The sequence below is a fragment of the Chelonia mydas genome, chromosome 9 (assembly GCF_015237465.2).
Source record: "Chelonia mydas isolate rCheMyd1 chromosome 9, rCheMyd1.pri.v2, whole genome shotgun sequence".
Classification (NCBI taxonomy): domain Eukaryota; kingdom Metazoa; phylum Chordata; order Testudines; family Cheloniidae; genus Chelonia; species Chelonia mydas.
In genome coordinates this window covers 37,173,970-37,194,041 of record NC_057855.1, presented here as the reverse complement: position 1 = coordinate 37,194,041, position 20,072 = coordinate 37,173,970, and the positions used below count along the sequence as shown (strand labels likewise).

The following is a 20,072-nucleotide window of genomic DNA, read 5'->3' as shown; positions in this document are numbered from 1 at the left end:
CACTTAAATCCACTGGCTTGGATTTTAAAATTTCTATTTTAAAAGCTCACTAAAACCTAACGGAAGCGAGGGCAAATTCTTTGTTACTCTCTCTTGCCTTCCTTCCCTCTCTGCATCCCATCCCTACAGAAAAGCACAAAAGAAAGAAAACATAACATGTAACTAAATAGCTATGAAAAGGATACCCATTTTTTAAAAAAAATTACTTGACTTCTAGGCTTAGAAGAGTTTTTACACTTGCAGCTGAGCTGATTATTCTGTTACATAGCATTGCTCCATAAATAAGGCAGTAGCAATCTTACCATCGTAAATCAGATTATGAAATATGCCATCCCCACACAAACTTTTTTTTGTTTGTTTTTTTTAAAGAATCAATCTGAATTTTTCACACACATGATTTTTTTTTTTCCTGGAAAGTTTGAAACAAAACAAACAAGGGATTTGGGAGAGAAGAGACAAAAATAAAAATAGATGTTTTCACTTTGTGAATTTTTTTCTTATTTATTTTTTCTTTAGCATATCATAACTAAACTTGAGGAGTTAGTCTAGAAATTCCATATCTGGTGTAATCTGTTGCCTGTAATGCATTCCAGGGAAATTGTGAATGGAAATTATTTACTTGTTAAGAACCAGAATTTGCCATCATTATTCACGCTTAGTAATACTTTATGAGTAGTTCTATCACTTTCAACAGGATTAGTTGGACAGTAAGGTACTAGTTAATATGAGTATAAGTGGCAGAATGTGGTGCTAAATCAGAGGCATACACGCACAGCAGATGGCCTGCTTGGGGCCAATTGGGAGGGGCAGACGCACATGGGGGTCCAAGGGCAGTCTGTGGAGGAGAAAGCCACATGGAGGTAGAGGATAAATTAAGGAAGAGCAGGTTCTACCCCTGCAAGCTCTGCCAACAGTTTGTGAGACACTCCTCTTACAGAGAAACTCTTAAATACTTAAAAACAAAACAAAACAAAAACAAAAAAAACCTAAGGAAATTTCCAGGCTAAAAACTTTGTTGAGGTGGAAATAATGCTTCCCATATCAAATCAATTACTTAAGGAATAATATCATAGGAAGTGCTGTTCAGCTGTAACAACTCCACTATATTAGCAGCCACTGAATGAATGAAAGCTGAGAAATTCCCATCCTCAAAGAGCACACATCTGCATTACCTCACTGACTTCAAAATGGAGAGGTGACCTAACTGGATTTCCCTATTCTTGTTGATGGGCTGATTGTACATTACTGAGGCATGAATACAAAGTGCCTCCCCCTTACATGGTTACAGCTATTGGCACCAACTCCATGGGTGCTCCATGGCTGGAGCACCCACGGGAAAAAAATAGTGGGTGCTCAGCACCCATCAGCGGGCCCCAGCGATCAGCTCCTCCCCCCCACAGAGCCTCCTGCCTGCTGTGATCAGCTGTTCAGCAGTGTGCAGAAGGCACTGGGGGGATGGGGTGGAGCAAGGGCGGGGCATGCTCAGGGGTGGGAGTGGAACAGGGTGGGAAGAGGCAGGGCAGCGTGGGGCTGGGGGGAGGGGGTGGGGTGGGGGGGCAGGGCCTGGGCAGAGCCAGGGTCAAGTACCCCTGGGGAAATGAGAAAGCTGGCGCCTGTGGCTACAACAAACTTCTGCCATATAGAGTCACAGAAATGTAGAGCTGGATGGTCATCAAGTCCAGCCCACTGTACTTCGACAGGACCAAGTAAAGCTAGACCATCCCTGACACGTGTTTGTCCAACCTATTCTTAAAAACTTACAATGATGGGGATTCCACAACCTCTCTTAGAAGCCTATTCCAGAGCTTATAGAAAGAAAATTTCTCCTAATATCTAACTTAAATCTTCCTTGCTGCCGGTTAAGCCCATTACTTCCTGTCCTACCTTCTGTGGACATGGAGAACAATTGATCGCAATCCTCTTTATAACAGCCCTTAACATATTGGAAGACTTACCAGCTCATCCCTCAGCCTTCTTTTCTCAAGACTAATGCCCAGTTATTTCAGCTTTTCCTCATCAGTCAGATTTTCTAAACCTTTTATCAATTTTGTTATTCTCTTCTGGACTCTCTCCATTTTACCCACATCTTTCTCAAAGCCAGAACTGGACAGAGTCCTCCAGCTGAGGCCTCACTATTGCCGACATACAACACCTCTGTTAATACACTCCAGAATGATATTAGCCTTTTTGCAACTTCATCACGTTGACTCATATTCAATTTGCAATCCCCTATAATCTCCAACTGCTTTTCAGCAATGTTACCACCTAGTCCCTTATTTCCCATTTTGTAGTTATTCATTTCATTTTTGCTTCTTTAGTACACACTTTGCACTTGTCTTTATTGAATTTCATCTTACTGAATTCAGGTGAATTCTCCAATTTGTCAAGGTCTTTTTGAATTCTAATCCTGTCCTCCAACCTCTCCCATCTTGGTGTCATCCACACATTTTATTAGCATACTCTCCACTCCATTATCCAAGTCATTAATCAAAATATTGGATAGTAACAGATCCAGGACTGACCCTTGTGGGCTCCTACTAGATATGGCCTCCCAGTTTGACAGCAAACCACTGGTAACTACTCTTTGAGTACGGTCTTTCAACCAGTTGTTCACCCACCCTATAGTAATTTCATCTAGGCCACATTTCCCTAGTTTGCTAATGAAACTGTCATGTGGGACTGACAAAAGCCTTACTACAATTAAGGTATATCACATCTGTTGCTTCCCCCCTAACCACTAGGCCAGGAACCCTGTCCAAAAAAAGGGGGGGTGGGGAAATTAGGCTGGTTTGTCATAACTTGTTCCTGACAAATCCATGCTGCTTATACCTAATAACTCTATTATGCTCTAGGTGCTCATATATGGATTGTTTAATTGGTTTGAGTATCTTTCCAGATACGAAGGTTAGTCTCATTGGTCTACTCTTCCTTGGGCCATCTTCAAGGCCATACACAATCACTTGGAAAGGACAGGATTCACATCCCTTCACCAAAATTTATCACATTAGGGATAATCCCCCACTCTGCAAATATATGGCTTTTCAAATGTAAAGTAAGTGTCATACTGCAAAAGTGTTCAAAAAGATACAAAGCTGTCATATCTTATGATGCTATAAACTTTGTAAAGGCTAGCAAAGAAATTAGATAGATTACATTCCTAGGGCACAGGATTGCAGGGGATCATTTATGTACAACTCAAAAGCCATGTTCTTCAGAGTTCCTTAAGTATACAGACAATCTATAGCTTGGCTGGAGTGATTTAAGTTGTCTGCAACAGGCTGTGAATGTCTTAGAGCCTTATCAAGATATTGGGTCTGATTCATGGTTATGATCTGGCCTTTTTGCATGTCTCACTGTAGAGAGTGTGCTAGTGGAGAAAGGAGGCATGCAGGGGGCAGAGAAGTGGAACATCTCTCTATTACCCCAATCTTCCACTGGTGTAAAGTCCTTGAGGACCTAGCAATGGTGACAAAGTTAGAGCAACCCTTTGACCTCTCTGATATCCTGGCCAGGCCAGCACAGAATCAAGGAGAAAAAACTGGTCCTCTTCCTCTTCCCTGCACCAAGCAGAGCTTGGATACTGAGCAAAAATCAAGCCCCACATTTAAAAGTCCTTAATCAAAGGGCTTGTCTACACTGGAGACATTTTCTAACCTGGAGGTGGTCTTCAAACTGATTCAGTAAAAATGGGTCAGGACACCTCAAACTGGATCTACACTACATTTCTAACCAGTTTTTAAATCAGTTCAGCAGACCAGTTTTTGAAACCTACCACTAAATGTCCCCATTGTAGGTGGGCCCAAGTGTCTTACAAATAATGTGCCAGGATGAGTGCATAGGTTGGAAAGAGACCAAAGTTATGATTCTCTGGGTGACCATGCATCCTGTTTTCTAATGCAGAGGGGAGGCTTTTAAAGACAGCCTTAACTTTGCATTTCCAAGCTTTCTAGCATCTGTGATTTTGGATTCAGTTATTATGTTCTGTTAGGTCTAGATCGGGGAGGACAAACTACGGCCTGGGGGCCACATCTGGCCCTCCAGCTCCCTCCAGGGAGCAGAGTTGGGGGCTTGCCCCGCTCTGCATGGCTCCCAGAAGCAACAGCATGTCCCCCCTCCAGCTCCTACACATAGGGGAAGCCAGGGGACTCCGCACGCTGCCTCCGCCCCAATTGCTGCCCCTGGGCCATTTGTGGTCAATTAAGTAACTCTCCAAAACAGCGTAAGAGGCCTGTGCTCTAAGGAGACAACTTGTACTGGGATAAAACTCTTGGCACAAAATCCCTCCTTTTTCATGCTATCTGGTTAGAAACCAGATTGAAATTGAAGAACATTTTGGTACCCTTTTGTGTTCCTTCAACTATGGCTAGTAGTTTGTTTGCCTAGAAAATCCCAGACACGTCAGCCAGACTTGTTAACCCAGGGAAAGTGGGTGACTACCTCAGCATAACTAGAGCTGGCTGAAAATTTTCTGATGGAAGACTTTTCTGTAGGAAAATGCCATTTCATGAAACCTGAAACTTTACCCAGGAATGTGTTGATTTTGCTGAAATAGTATTTTCAATAACATCATTTTGATTTTTCATTTCAAAATGATTTTTTGTTTTGACCAGGGGTTCTCAAACTGGTGGTCGGGACCCCAAAGTGGGTCACAACACCTTTTTAATGGGATCACCAGGGCTGGTGTTAGACTTGCTGGGGCTCTGGGCTGAAGCTTAAGTCTGAGCCCCACTGCCCAGTGCTGAAGACCTCAAGCTTTGGCTCCCCCACAGGGCAGCAGGGCTGGGCTTGGGCTTTGGTCCCCCTGCCCGGGGTGGTGGAGCTTGGGCTTCGGTCCCCCTTCCCAGGGTCATATAGTAATTTTGGTTGTCAGAAGGGGGTCGTGGTGCAATGCAGTTTGAGGAACCCTGGTTCAGACATTTATTTTATATTATTAAGAGTATAATTTTAAAAAGTCAAAATCAAAATGAAACATTTCCCTTTTTTTAAATTTCATTTCCCAAGAAATTCTGGCTTTTCATTCCAATTTAGAACAAAATAAAATAAAATAAAATAAAATAAAATAAAAGGTTGAAATTCCATCCTGCAGAATGGAAATGACTGTTCCCAAACAGCTCCATAATCATAATTTTCTAAACACACAAAACCCCATCATTAGCACAGAATTAAAGTAACTCAAGAGCATCGCTTGACCAAAAAAAAAAAAAAAAATACAAATCAAAGACATCACCAGTGAAAGCAACATTAAATGTGTACAACTTCATCTCTCATGTCTCACTACACAAACAAACATCACACTCACAAGCTCCCTACCTGCACAACAATCCCACTTCCTCTCTATCCGAACACATGTCCATTTCCCCAATATCACACACATAAACAAACTTTACCACTGTACACATGTCTATGGGAATAAACCTTAATCTAACTGAGAACAGAGTTCAGATTCTGACTGAGTGTGACTTGAAGAACTGGATATGCCACATCTCCATCACACACTTCACCCTCCCTCTCCATCTCTGTGCCTCCCCCATATCATACCATTTATGTCTTAAGTTTCCACATTGGGAGTTGCAGATGAATGAGTAGAGGGAGAAGCTGCATCCGTTGCTGAGCTCTCTGTTATAATTTTCATGCAATTTTGGCTGCAAGTTTCTTCCACCCTTGCCCCCCACCCTCAGCTAGTAATAGAGTCTAGAAGATTGTAAGGGGGAGGCAGTGATGGAGGGATTTTAGAGTCAAAAATGTCTAAGGGTATGTCTACACTGCAACTAGACACCCAGAGCTGGCCTGCGCCAGCTGACTCAGGCGCATGGGGCTCAAGCTAAGGGGCTGTTTAACTGTGATGTAGAAATTTGGGTTTAGGCTGGATTTGGAGCTCTGGGACCCTCCCCCCTTCCAGGGTCCTAGAACCTGGGCTTCAGCCTAAGCCCAAATATCTACACCTCAAATAAACAGCCCTTTAACCTAAGCCCTGCTAGCCCAAATCCGCTGACATGGTTTTTAATTGCCATGTAGACATACCCTTAAGGAGCAGAATTAGCAGCTCCACTATGGAGGTGGCTTCTCACTCTGCCAAACCTTTTGTGGTTCCCCAGAGTGCAGCCTCATTCCAACAGAGTAGATGTGTCAGAATGGAGCTCCCACAGTGAGGCCTTAAGAGGCTGGAGGGAGGATTGGTTTTGGCAGATATTTCATAGTGTATAAAGACTCATAACTGACATACAACAGTGGCTTCCTGCACGTAAAAACAGTATCTGCTGTTACAGTAGCAAGGGGGGAAAAATGACACAGTTATTGATAATGAGCATTTTTATAGGCTCCTATCGTATTGTTCTCTTTAACCTCTGAGGATAGGACAAGAAGCAATGGGCTTAAATTCCAGCAAGGGCAGTTTAGGTTGGACATTAGGAAAAAATTCCAACCTGTCAGGGTAGTTAGGCACTGGAATAAATTGCTTAGGGAGGTTGTGGAATCTCCATCATTGTCTAACCTGCTCTTAAAAATCTCCAAGGGGTCATCCTGCCTCAGTGCAGACGACTGGGCTAGATGGCCTCTCGAGGTCCCTTCCAGTCTTATGAGTCTATGATTGTTGCTCACCAAATATATATCAATGAAAGATGATTAAACAAAACTACGAATGCCACGTCATTATAGCCATCCACCTCCTCATCCTTAAATCTCTTTGCAATTTTTCTTTCATGATTCTTCTTTTAGATCATGTCCTTCATACATGTGTTTTATGCAATACTGTGCACAATTTTCAGCTAGTGCTGAACCGCTTTGTCAGACTTCTAGTGTTCCAGGCAGATTGAGAAGACTAAACAAGTACCCAGAGACTGACTATTTCAGATGAAGCTCCTCTTTAATCCAGAAAAGGTTTAGTTCTGGTATTTTAATCATTGATTGACTGGGATCTTTCCTTCCATGCTGGGTTAAGTCAAAGATCCATATGTTAGATGTACTAGGGAATGTGTGAGGCTGTAGATCATAGCACTGGTGAGAATCTCAAGGGAACAGAGGAAGCCATAAGGAATGTAAGAAGTCACCGGGTTAAAGCCACATTAAGACAGCTGTTATGTTAATGAGAGTTCTGCTTTTCTTCTAACTGTGGGTCACTAATTTAGAAAAATATTAATAACTTTTTATTGTTTTTCCATATTTGACGTTAATGTAGACTGGAACTCCATACCCTAGAATCTATTCCTACTCCTAATAGACCTAGTGTAGAAGATCATAGTTGTTATATTTGCGCGCATCCCACCCCATTGTCACTGCCCAGTTTAGTCTAGTGCAGTACAATTCCATTTAAGATGCTGTCATCTGTTTTGTTGGCTTTTCACTCTCAGTAAAGGTGTTCAATTAATAATGGAACTATGCCTCATTGAGTTCATCTTCTCAAAGAACTACAGTTCATCCATGCAGTAGATTTGCTTTCCCAATCATAACAGGACAGTTACAAGAGCTGTGTGAACACTTCAGTAAGAAAGTCAAAAATGGGCAAAATTCAAAATGGCTGGATCTATGAGGAAGTATACACAGCAATAGAGCTGTGTTGCAATTGGCACTCTTATTTTGCAAGGGTTAGCGCAATATTTTTGGTTGTTTATTTCAATTTACAGGGATTTGGACCTCCCACCCCAGGTTCAACTTCAAAAGAACTCAAAACATCAAAGCAAAATTCAGCCAAAGCAACCAAATTTCATTTGTTTTTCTTCCTGAAATATGTGCAGACACACATTTTGCCTGAGTTCAACACCCAAAGTTAAGCTTACCCAAGACCACTCAAGACTAGCTCAAAATGGGGCACAAATCCTTTGAAATGAATCACAATTGTTAGCAAATCTGATCCTAGTTTTCAGTTAGTAATGGAACTCCAAACCAGGCAACCATGGGATTTTGGGTTTGGTAGAAAGTAGTTCTCTTTTGCAACCATGAAGCAGAAAGTGTCTGATGCACTCTGAACCTAAACTCCTTGGGACAGTCCATTCCTGAATTGGCCAACGGGGGGGTTTGGAAACCCGCTTTATGCCTATTTATATAATCCCACTATTTTCACCATCAGAATTTTAATTTGTTTACATCTACTCAGATCCATATTATTTTGAAAATGTGTATGTCCAAAGATTTCTTAATTGCAGTGACAATGGGGATGAAAGGAAACACCATAAACTTGAAATCTCGTCAACTTCAAAAGTTGAAGTGCAAGTAGTTTCAGGTAGTACACACCTGAATCACCCTATCAACTTTCGTGGTTTACAGTCAAATTTTCCTGGGTTTTTTTTGCTTGTTTTTTTAATTCTCTTCCATGTTGCTGTCCAATACAAACCAGGGGAAACTAGCTAATTAATTATAAATGGGGGAAACAGTGAAAAGGACTATTTAGAGAGTGCACTCAAATGTGCAAATTAAACAAACTGGGAAAACAGATAATTGTTTCCTCTAATCTCTTTCCATTACATTTATTGTAAGTGTACCATGATATTTAAACAACAAAAAATCTTTCCTTCAAAGTGATCCACGGTTATGAAAATTGGAAAACCATTGTCCACTGGTAGGTGTAAAAAAAAACAAAAAAACCCCAACAACTGAGCTTATAAATAGCCTGGCTTCTCATTTTTCCTTTTATCCCATATTATAGTTATGCAAGAACATAAACAAAATGATCTCTAAGCTTTCTAACAAACCTATGCAATGACAGAAAAGGAAACCGCTTTCTTTAGACAGCTTTTTAAACATGTACCTGAACCCGAGCCTCAGTAAGTTTGGCTCTTTGTGCAAGTTCTTCCCGAGTGTAAATATCAGGGTAGTGGGTCCTCTCAAAAGCTCTTTCCAGTTCTTCTAGTTGTTCTGCAGTAAAGGTTGTTCGACTACGACGCTGCTTTCTTTTTAAAGGTAAATCTGGTTCAGAATCTATGTCAGAGCCTTCATCAGATTGGGGTGCTGATGCTGGAAGAAAAATCAGGGAGCAATAAGGTTCTAGCTGACAAAACCAAAAGAAAAAGTAATCCATGATTTTTTTTTTCCACTGGGGAATAAATAGCTTCGAATATAAATCTTGATTTATTTGGTAAACTTGATTCTAGAATGGACACACTCTAATCTGAGAGCAGAGGTAAATGCTACATTTGCTGAGATGAATGAATAATTCTCAACCATTTGTTCAATGAATTTATCCTCTTTTCCTGGCCCTGGGATATCTCGGAGCAGATTATGATTTCCTTGAATGTATTTGTTATTCAAACATATTCAATTAATTTTTACTCTATCAGATTATTGCCGGTATTTGAAATTTGATCTGTACTGGTTCATTTTCATTGGTCAGATAAGCCATACGGTCTTGATCCTTTCTCCTGATTGAGTAAACAAATAAGCACTTGCAGCTAATTTAAAATTCTGCCCCAATGAACACCCGTGAGTGTGACTTTGAAATTATTTTTTCATAGATGTGTCAGTAACACCTGATTGCTCAAATTATTATGGAAATCGAATACAAAAAGGACATGAGCATATCTGAAGCAAATTCATTTTTAAATGTGATTAAATATTTGCATAACATCTTTTGCATTATTTGTCCAGTTCTGCAAATCTGCATGGTACTTCCACATCCATACAAGTATAATTCAACAGGATTATATTTTCATAATCATTTGCCACTTATTTATGTATCTTGTGCCTTCCTGAGATTCTGCTAGGTAGGTTTGGACAAGTGTTAATGCTCATATAAGATCTTATCTGGTATTGTGTAGGGAGCTTATATAAGAATATGAGCACTGAGCATATACTAAGAGTGGTAGTTTGTGTCTGACCTTATTCTCCACTCCAGTATCAATTATTACTCAGCTCGTTGATAAGGGCCAAGTTCTTCAATGGAATTTTGCTCAGTTAAGGACGGCAGAAGTTGAACCATTGTTTTTATTAGAGGCGTATCAGTTGCTAGCACAAAAAGCACAATTGCTTTTGGCAAAAATAAAAACACACATGAAAGGCCAGATTCATGTCTGGTATAACTATTGATTAAATTAACCTGCATCAGGGATGAATTAGGTCAAAGCAGTAAAGGTGCTTTTCTGACACCAGAATGTGTGTCTAACCATAAAACTCTGTCCTAAACAAAATAAGGATCATCCCACTGGAATATTATATCCCTCAACCCCCCACCCCCTTCAGTCTCTTCCTGGGATTCCAACCTAGGAAACTACATTCATGTTCCAGCTGGGACACCATAAGTTTCCCACACTGACAGAGACAGCCTGGGAGATGTGCTGAACGAGTGCATCCCATAGGTTCCCTAAATCTGCCCATGCTGGCTCTGCTAGCCTTCTGGGCTGCACAGCCAATGCAAGATGCCCCTTTGGAACAAGGTGTACTGACAGATTGCATGACAGTGCTCCCCTACCTCAGCTGACTTTCCCCTACAAATGGGGAAGAGCCTGGATTACACTGTCACATTTACAAGCATTTTAGGTCATCAGCACGCGGAAAGATTAAAGAAAATAATGAGAGGATTACAGAGAAATCGGGATTTAAATTCTTATCAGATTCTTATCCTGATCAAAATACCCCAAATGTATTTCAAGAACTTGTCCTTGTAATTTCTGTGCAGTAGATTAATCACATCTAGAAAAGAATATAGTTTAGTGGCTAACATAATGGCTCTATTGTTCTGTTTCTCATTGTTTTGTTTCTAGAAAGGAGCCTGACCCAAAATGCTTCTTTAAACACTCCCAAACTTCGGTTGGATTCAGATCAGATCCAAACTTTGCAACTGTACTTTATTTTTATTATGGGCTAAACAACAAAGCCCCCAGATCCAACCTTCCCCGAACTATGAGGAAGCTCAGATCTAGAAGTGATTTTGCAGCTCAAGCCCACCTCTCCTAGTTTCCTAGTCTCTATGGGGAGAAGATAGTAACATGGATGCAGGGAGAGCTCAGACATACGATTCTGTGCAGTTGCTCTGTATCCCCATATCTATAAGACCTATGAAGTGTATACTGTGCAGACTCAAAATGTCTACACATAGAACAGAGAGACAATTTGGGTGAGGTAATATCTTTTATTGGACCATCTTCTGTTGGTGAGAGAGACCAGCTTTCAAGCCACAGAAGTTGGTCCAATAAAAAAATATTACATCACCCACCTTGTCTCTCTAATATCCTGGGACCGACATGGTTACAACCACACTGCATAGACATACAGTACGTTTTCTTCCTTGTTCTGATAGGGATGGGGGAGGGGTTTATATAGACTCTACTTCTATCTTATACTGACTTCATTTCAAAAGCCTCTTCCAGAACCCTGGCAACACCCTCTCTCCTCCTCCATCAGGTAACTGTAATAGAAAAGGGTGGGGTGAGGGGTGATATAAGGGCAGTAGCCCATGTGAGTGGAGACTATCCCAGCAGGCAAAAATTCCCTCATCCATTAAACTCTGCAAGGGAACCCATCCAGCAACGGGAAGGGGACTCCCCACTGATATTACAATTCATCGTTTTCTTGAAATACTAGCACCACTTCTACCTTAAACAGAATGAAATAGATTATTGGTACAGACCTTGATATAAAATAATCTCCTGAACATGACTCATTCAAGCATAACTAAAAACACAAAGCCAGAACAGAAATCTCATTTTAACTCTAGCTAAAGAGACTGACTTGTTCAGTTCCAACTATTTTACATATTCAATTTCACTCAAGCTGTTTGAACCAATAAGTACACTTAATCTATTTACCCAGTCTTGCGTGCAGGAAAGACAAGGTCCTTTTACAGGCAACTCAGCTGAAGAGTTTATGAATTTCTGGACACACAGAGGAATAGCTATTGCTCGTACAGAGACTCTCAACAACACACTAACCAGTCAGATGTCTAAATGACTTCATAGATTGCTAGGACACAGCAATTAGATTAACTTTAATCTCATCTGTAAACTATTTCAGTCATCCAGACACAATAAATGTTTTGGGATCAATTCTGCAGGCATTCTTGGCCAAAACTCCCATTTTAATTCATAATTGTAATGCACTGAGAAGTACATACAACTCCCAGTCTCTCACCTCAATGAGAGCTGTGTCTGAGCAAGACTTGAAGGATTTGGGCCCTAAAATTAAAGCACCCACCCAATTTTTCAAATAAAATCCGTGAGAACAGACAGCATGATCTGCTGATTTCAAACAGTTTAATTCTGTTTCAATGTGGTTCAAAACCCTCTTCATTATCAAGTAAAAATTCTACCGTATCATTAAATAAATATAACTCCTTGTTCTTTGAATTTGTTTTAGTGCCCAATATATTTGACCAAATCATTTCAGGCCTTTTACCTTCTTCAAAGCTTGCAGAGTTACAAACACCAGCATTAAACCATCCCGGAAGCTTAAAAACAGAAACACAACCTTCTCTAGGTATCTTCCCCACACTGGCTCCAGACATAATCATTCTCTGTTGCTATAACAACTCAACTGGAAAAGCTATGTGGCTAATTAGCTAGACTAGGAGAAGCTGGTGCTTCTGTTAGAAGAGCACAACAGAAGTATTAACGGTTCTCTGTACCTGCTTCTGGTAAAACCTGAAACAGGACTCAGGAACCCCTGTGAGGTCCACTTTTGAGACACTTTCCCTGCCAAACGCTCCCTTTGATTGGGAGGGATTTATAAGTTTATGAAGAACAATGGTGTCTGGCCTTAAAACCTATGAAGGGCAAGAAGGAATCCATGGGGAAAGGAAGCTCCAAACCCTGTCAATATCAGGGCCTCTTTCAGTACTTTCCTCCCAGCATCCCTCAGGAGCTAGGCTGATGCTGGCTGCCCTATCTATCTAAAGGCATGTCTTCAAAGCTACAGTGGGGTACAGAGTACACACAGAGCATGCCCAGCTAGTGTAGTCAGTGAGGAATGGCTTAGGAGCAGGAGCGACGGAAGCTCTCTAAAAGTGCGGGGGGGGGGGCCGCCAACACCCAAACTGGGGCCCCATACCACCCCTTCTCCCCAAGCCCCCACTCTCATGCCACCCATTCCCCCTGCGGCCCCACCCCTGCACCGCCTCTCCCCCCAAGAACCCACCTCCCACTCGCTCCTCTCTGCCCCCTCCCACCCATTGTTTGTCTTACAGCCGGTAAGAAGTGATGGGGCCATGGTCCCCTGTCCCACCCTGTTCTGGCACTCCTGCTTAGGAGAGGAAAGTAGAGTGCCCTACATACCTGAAACCTACAGTATATTACCTACACAGCTTTTTACATACCCAAGCAGTGCCTCCCACATCCACACTGCTATAGTTAGCAGTATATAGTGTCCCACTGCCACCCCCCTGCCAGAGCCTTTTTCCACCACAGTGAAAGGTTCCAGCAGTAGGGAAAGGCTAAGGCCTGGGGAGGTAGACAAAGTTTCTGGCAGCTCCTGGCTGCTGGAGCCTTTCCCCGTTGCCTCCCCACTGAGGTAGCCTTTCCTCACTACTTGCCCACAGCCAGACACCTGTAGCTACACACCACAGAGACATGTATGGACACAGCTGAGGCATGTAGCTACATGTATAGTGCCTGTACTCTACATGCTGCCCTAAATGTAGACAAGGCCTAAGGTGCTTAGATGCCCCCTGCCCCATCACAGTAGTATCTTAATGTTTCACAGTCTTTAATGTATTTATCTTTACAACACCCCAGGAGAGAGTGAACTTCTATTATCCCCTTTTACAGATGGGGAAGGGAGCCACAAACACACTAAGGGTAAAATTTTGAAAAGTGCATAAGAGACTTAGGCTCCTAAGTGACATAAGTGCTTCTGAAAATTTTGTCCTAAGTGACTTCCCCAAGGTCACATAGGAACTATGTGGCAGAGCAGAGAGTTGAACCCAGTCTCAAGTCACAGAGGCATGCCCTAACTATTTAGCCATCCTTCCTCTCGGTGTGGGAGGGTTCCATTCACCACAACCTCTACATAACTATCAGACTTACTCAGGCTATGCAAGGGAAATATGCATTTCATATGAGGAAAGTTAAAGCTGAAATGCATAGCGAATGTGAAAATTGAATTAATCTCAGTATCCTCACCTGAATACCTTCATTAACTGGGCAGGGGGCGTATTAGGTAAATTGTAAAAAGGCAGTTTAAATGATTTTATAAACAGTGAACTATTTCTGATGTTTCCCTGTTTGCTGAAGATGCTGGCATCTTGTGTCCATGACAGGATGATGTATTTAGCACAGAAATATATGCTTAATTCTATTTCCATTCCACATTCAAATGTTGTCATTTACAGTAAAGAAAAGGCATGAAGGTAAAACAGGACTGCTAATCTGAACATTTTTCTCAGCAAAGTAGCTAAGAATCTAGGTTAATATATCTAATACAACTCACAAATCCTGAGATGGAATCACAAAATGAAGGAGAAAATTTAACCTCAGATTAAATGGCTTTCATATTCAGACAAGTTCATCAGTACCATTCTACTCCAAACCTCACTATTGTTATTGAAAAATATCGAGTTCATTTGTCTCATCTGATCTGCATTATTAGAATCAAGCAAATGTAATCTCAAATGACAGCAGGCTGTCTGTACAACAGAGTGCATCATATTTTTCTTTATTGAAGTCTGTTCAGAGGTGAATGGGCTTTTGACTGAAAAAACAACTCTTAATAAACTTTTAACAAGGTAAAGGGCCTACCAGGATATTGACCAAGCCCAGAAATAGACACATGTACCTAAGAAATTAGAACCATTTTGTGATGTACATTCTGATTAAGATACCCCTGTTTATGGTACCTGTGAGCAGTCTCATATATTTCTATGATATTACTGGCTTAGAAAGGTATTGAGTGTATAATGATGTGAGTGTGAGAGCGATTTATATATAAACAAGGGAAGTAGGGCAGAGAGAGACAGAAAATAGGAGCTAACCTTTATAATTAGCCCAGAGAGGTTAGTACTCAAACCCCATTTTGCAATAGCTGGAGGACGAAGGAGAGTTGTCAGTTTCCAGAAAGATCATGTACAGGACAACAATCACCCCACAGGATTACAAATTCCTCCCTTAAGAAGCAAATCAAAGTGGGAGGAGAAACCGTAAGTGCCACCAGTGGACTAGCCATGAAGTTTAATTAAAGAAGGAATTACAGAATTAGAGAGCAATTCTTTGTCCGTTAACCCCTTGTGACCTGTTTGGTGGCCTCAGGAAATACTTCATCCTAGTTAACACTATTATGCACAAAACCTTTGCTCAATTTCATAGGGATTTGGTCACATGGAATTCTGTAATTATTGGTTTCCCAAAGCACATCACAAATAGACGTGCCCATACGAAAACAGAACAAAATAATTCATAAGTGCTCATTCTGTGCATTGTTTTTTTTCTCAGCACGACATTTCATTTGAATAATTAAATAACAGAAACATGACAACCATTTAAAAACCATATATTTATTTATTACAGATGCAACACAGTGCACTTTAGAAATGACTGAAAGGAGGGATATCCTTCTGCAGAGCTTTGAAGGCAGAAATTTATTGGCAAACATTCAACTGTTATAAAATTAACCACCACAAAAATCATACTGACTTTCTTCCACACTAATAATCCTTGGTCTGTGCTAGAAGCACTGTATATAGCAGTGGATTTTGTTAAAATAAGACAAGACAAAGACCTGTCTTAAACATCCCATTGGCCTGAGATTGAGCTTTACATTGCCATTTGCCACCTCTTGTTATTTATTTTATGTAATATTAATTTAACAGGACTCCCTCCCCCCTTCTCTATTACTTAAGTCTTTGAACAGGGCAACTCAATGTCTGACGCACCTATTTGGCTAATTGCAGAATGTTCTATACTTGTATACTTTAGCATTCAACACAGAGGACACAATGGGGCAGCTAACTGTTTTCTGATCTGAAGTAGCCTTTTACACTCAAAAAGATGTGAATGACCTCTATCATGTTTACTCGGGTGCAAGCCAGGAGAAGTGCAGCAAGGCTGATACCCCCACACAAACCCAAAGTAAATGACAAATGACACTTTTCCTTTGTGATCTTTGGGATTTTTGTTGACTTATTTGGAGGCTTTTGTTGGATCCTAAGAAATGGCCTGTGGCTGAAGCCTATTCTACCAATTTCCACGCTCCATCTGTGGTATCCATCAACAGGGCCTTTGCCCGCATTCAGGGCTCTGACACCTGCCTGGCAGGATGCAGGAGACACAAAGAAAGCTGAAGTGGATGAGAAGGGGGAGGTTGTTTTTTTGGGGACGGTAGGGGCGGGTGGTGAGGTTAAACTGGATGCACAGTAGGGGTTAATCCAAACCAATCCAATCCAGAGACCTCGGCACCTGGAGACTCCTGTCAACATTTATTTTCGATGGGAGAGGTAACGGAGTTCAAATGTAAATTTAAAAATATTACATATGTACTAAAAAAGAAAAGAGAGAAAGAAAGAGAGAATCTGTCATAGGGTTTGAGCCATAAGACGCTCCCTAGGCACTCTCCAAATAAATCTCCAGGGTTCATTTGCTATAAAAACTCCTAGCAGTGGTAGGTGGCGAGGCAATACATGCCTTTTTAGATCATTGTTTGTGTTAGGCTAAGCTTTCAGCAGCTGGCATTTTAACAGTAATAGATCAGAAAAAGTCATGAGTCCTTTTCGCCACAAAAAAGAAAGTCCTCAGAAAAACTAACTGGCATCTTAATTTCCTTCTAACATTTTTTTCCCCTCAGTGTTTCCATTTGAGGAAATATCTGTATTTGCATGTGAAATATAAATAAGACTCTAGAGTCAACTGACTACTCTGCTCCCAGCCCAGCAGCTCTCTGAGTTGTGTTTCCCCCCGCTACAGAAATGTAATGCTAGGCCTCTCCTCTCCCCCCAGTTCCTCCTTCTGAAACCTCAGTTTCACAGCAAGGGGTCATTAAAAAGAAAATAAGCCCCTGCCAGGTCTGTGCTAATCAAAATAGTACAAATAAACTCTGACACTCAACAACTCCCCAAGTGCCCACAACCCTGGATGGAGAGTACAGATTAGTTATGAATATGGCAGGCAGCAGGGGACGAGTTCAGAAGGTCTAAAGTCACTACGCAGCCACCTGTGAGTTGTTTAAGACTCACAACAGCACTATTGTATGTTTATTTAAGATAAGGGCTATGGAACGTGTTCCACAGCTCAGCAACTGACCCAACATTTCTGAATTGCACTGCTTCTGTTATAACACTCTTGGAAATGCGTGGTTTTGGCCGGTTTACCAGGTCTCAGTGTTGTCATTTAATCCGTGCCCATTGTTTTCTTTCTGTGCTGAAACTTTATGATTTTTTCCCCCTTCTTTACCATTTGTGTTTTTAAGTGGGCACTTCCTTCTGTTAGGTCGCATTGTGAAATATAAATCCACCCAAGTGTGAACGACTGGGCTTCTTTAATCTAACAAAAAATGAAACTTGCATCAAAAAATTAAAACAAGATATTTCCCAGTGAAGTCACGATAAAAATGCATTCATGCTACTAGATTTTCTTACTACAGTGTGAAGGGTGATACTTCAGAATCAGAAACCATTTTGCAAACAATGATAATTTTTAAGTTAGAAAAGCCATTAAATGGTTTGGAACAGTTTGAAATATGAAAAAAATCAGCAAGATCCCTTTTAACCCTTTTTATAGGGCACTTAGGCCACTAAATTTTTTTTTTTTAAAAAGAACTACCGTCTGTTCTAGACATGAATATGTCTCATCTACAAGGATTAAGTCACACTCCAACTACCCCTTTGAAAACTGCTGCAATTCGCAAAGGGCATACTTAGAAAAACATTTAAAATGGCTCTTTAAAACTCCACAGGCACCTCAACAAAAGTCTTCAGTGAGAGAAAGCGAGGAAAGGCAAGAAAACTTATTACTATTTAAGTAAACTGATTAATAAAGTAATTAATCAGTTAACAGAATCCAAAAGAATATGCCTATCTACTAAGAATTCTAAGCTATGGCCTGAAAATGTCAGTGGGATGGAAAGACCAGCCAATGTAGCTCAAAGTTCTTTTCTTGACAATAGACGATAAGTTTTTATTTTCTTTGGACAGAATCACACGATCAATGAGCTCCGTAGACCAAGGTGAAAAGGAAAACAGTAGCTGCAGTAAAGGGAAAGGGCCAACAGTGACTTTTATTTACAATTGCCAAGAGACAGGCTATTATTGACCATATGTGCCACAATCACCCTCCTTATCATGGGTTGGCCATCATGTCCATTGGGAGCTGTTAATGAACTGGGTAATTGAGCTGCTGACATGTGTTACCAAAACAAAACAATAGGAAGAAGAGACAAATGAACATTTTATTTGCCAATCAGAGTAGGTTCCGCTTTTCAGAGAGCTGGGGCTAAGTAAGTGGCTGAATACATAAAACAGTGCATTGAAGGCAAGCAGATGCATGCACAATAATGGTTAACTGACAGCTTATAGCCCATCTGTGCTTAACATTTTGTTAAAGAAATTACTTGACTTGCTAAAGAGACAAATCATACAGCTGCCCCAAGTGCTGCATTATAAGAGATAAATCATTAGCTAAACTGTTTCATGCTTAAAATGACAATGCATATTAACAGTTATGCCAGGACATTTTGTCAGCACAGCTTGATGCAGTTATAACTTACAAAAAATGTGACATCTCATAGCTATTCAACAGAAGAGAATGACAACACTGTGAAAACAATTTCAATAAGCAAACAATAGACAATTCATAGTCTCTTCTTTTTAAAAATAATTTCTATAATATTTTTTTAAATGATGAAATAATATGCAAAGGCAAACAAGGCCACTGTCTAAGTGTTCTGCACCATTAAACTGCTTGCATGTTCTTCATTCAAAACCACAGAGCATCAAAAGGGAACACATTCCACTTTAAATATAATCAAAGACAGCATTGCCAGTGCTGAGAATCAAATGGCTAATTCTCCACTGTGCACTGAAAGGATGAATAATTTTAAAAGGGAAAGGAAGGGGATACAACAAATGCAATAACTGAACAACTTCTCCTCCCATTCCAAAAACTAGACTTGCTTTATTGGAACAAGTAACATGAAACCATCGGGTGAAACATGATTTAGGGCTTGATCCTGCTCTCACTTTACTGGTGTAAATCAGTATTGTGCATTATTATTATTATTAATTATTATTACTTATACTGCAGTAGCACCAGGAGGCTGCAGTCAGGATTGGGGGCTCATTGTACAGCTGAGTGCTGTACATGATCCCTGCCTTGAAAAGCTTACAATCTAAAACTTTGATTGTGCAAATATTCACCCCGGGAGTAACTTCATATTTGTGAATAGTCCCATTGAACTCAACGGAACTACTCATATGCAAAAAGTTACTCATGTGCAAGAGTGTTTGCAAGTTCAAATCCCAAGAAACTAGTGCAAGTGGCAACAGAAACAGGCTCTTAACACCGGGTCGGGTCCTACTCTCCTTATCCAGACAAACAGTTCCATTGGACCCGATTCTCGTCTTTGGTCTCATCTATTTGAGAAAGTTGCAATAGTTTAACCACAAGTGTGAATTTAAACTGATTTCATTGAACTGGCACAAACCCCCTGTGTGGGCATTCTTATTATGGTTTAAGTGTGATTCTCCCCCACAGACACCCTCAACTTGATTGAGAACAGGTTTAAGCTAAACTGGAATAAGCCATTTTTAAACCAAAATGTGGTTTTCTCTGATTTAAACAACTAATTTAAATTAGATTGGTGCAACTTTCCCATATAGACAAGGCCTCTTGATAGTTTTATGCCATTGTAATCAGGGCCAGATTAACTCTCCTGTGGGCCCGGGGTTATTAGATTTTGTGGGGTCCCTATATAGAAGTCTTTTTCCTAATTTAAAACAAAACGATCAATTATGGCATCGAGGCTATTAATGCTATACTAAACTGGCCTTTTAATTAACATAAAGCCATGCTGTGGTTACATTTCAGTCTTAAAACATGTAGAATATAGTTAAATTAATTCAAAATAGCCTACTTCTTACCTTAGAACAGCTGTTATATTAGTTTCTTTCTGGGAGGGAATTTGGGTGCAGGGGGGGCTCCAGCCTGGGGTTCAGGAGAGGGTGAGGGGTG

The 20,072-nt window shown here is 40.7% G+C and overlaps 1 protein-coding gene across 3 annotated transcripts in view; it reads right to left on the bottom strand.

Annotated features, from left to right (window-relative positions):
• Positions 1-20,072, bottom strand: part of PAX3 (paired box 3) — a 118,820-nt gene that overhangs the window by 28,947 nt on the left and 69,801 nt on the right. For 2 of the 3 annotated variants that reach the window (XM_007058188.3, XM_043522805.1), the window contains exon 5: positions 8,741-8,946. In XM_007058188.3, the coding sequence (XP_007058250.1) occupies positions 8,741-8,946 (206 nt within the window). Of the gene's footprint in view, positions 1-8,306; positions 8,947-20,072 lie in introns of those variants that run through there. The other variant, XM_043522806.1, reaches the window with a different exon arrangement.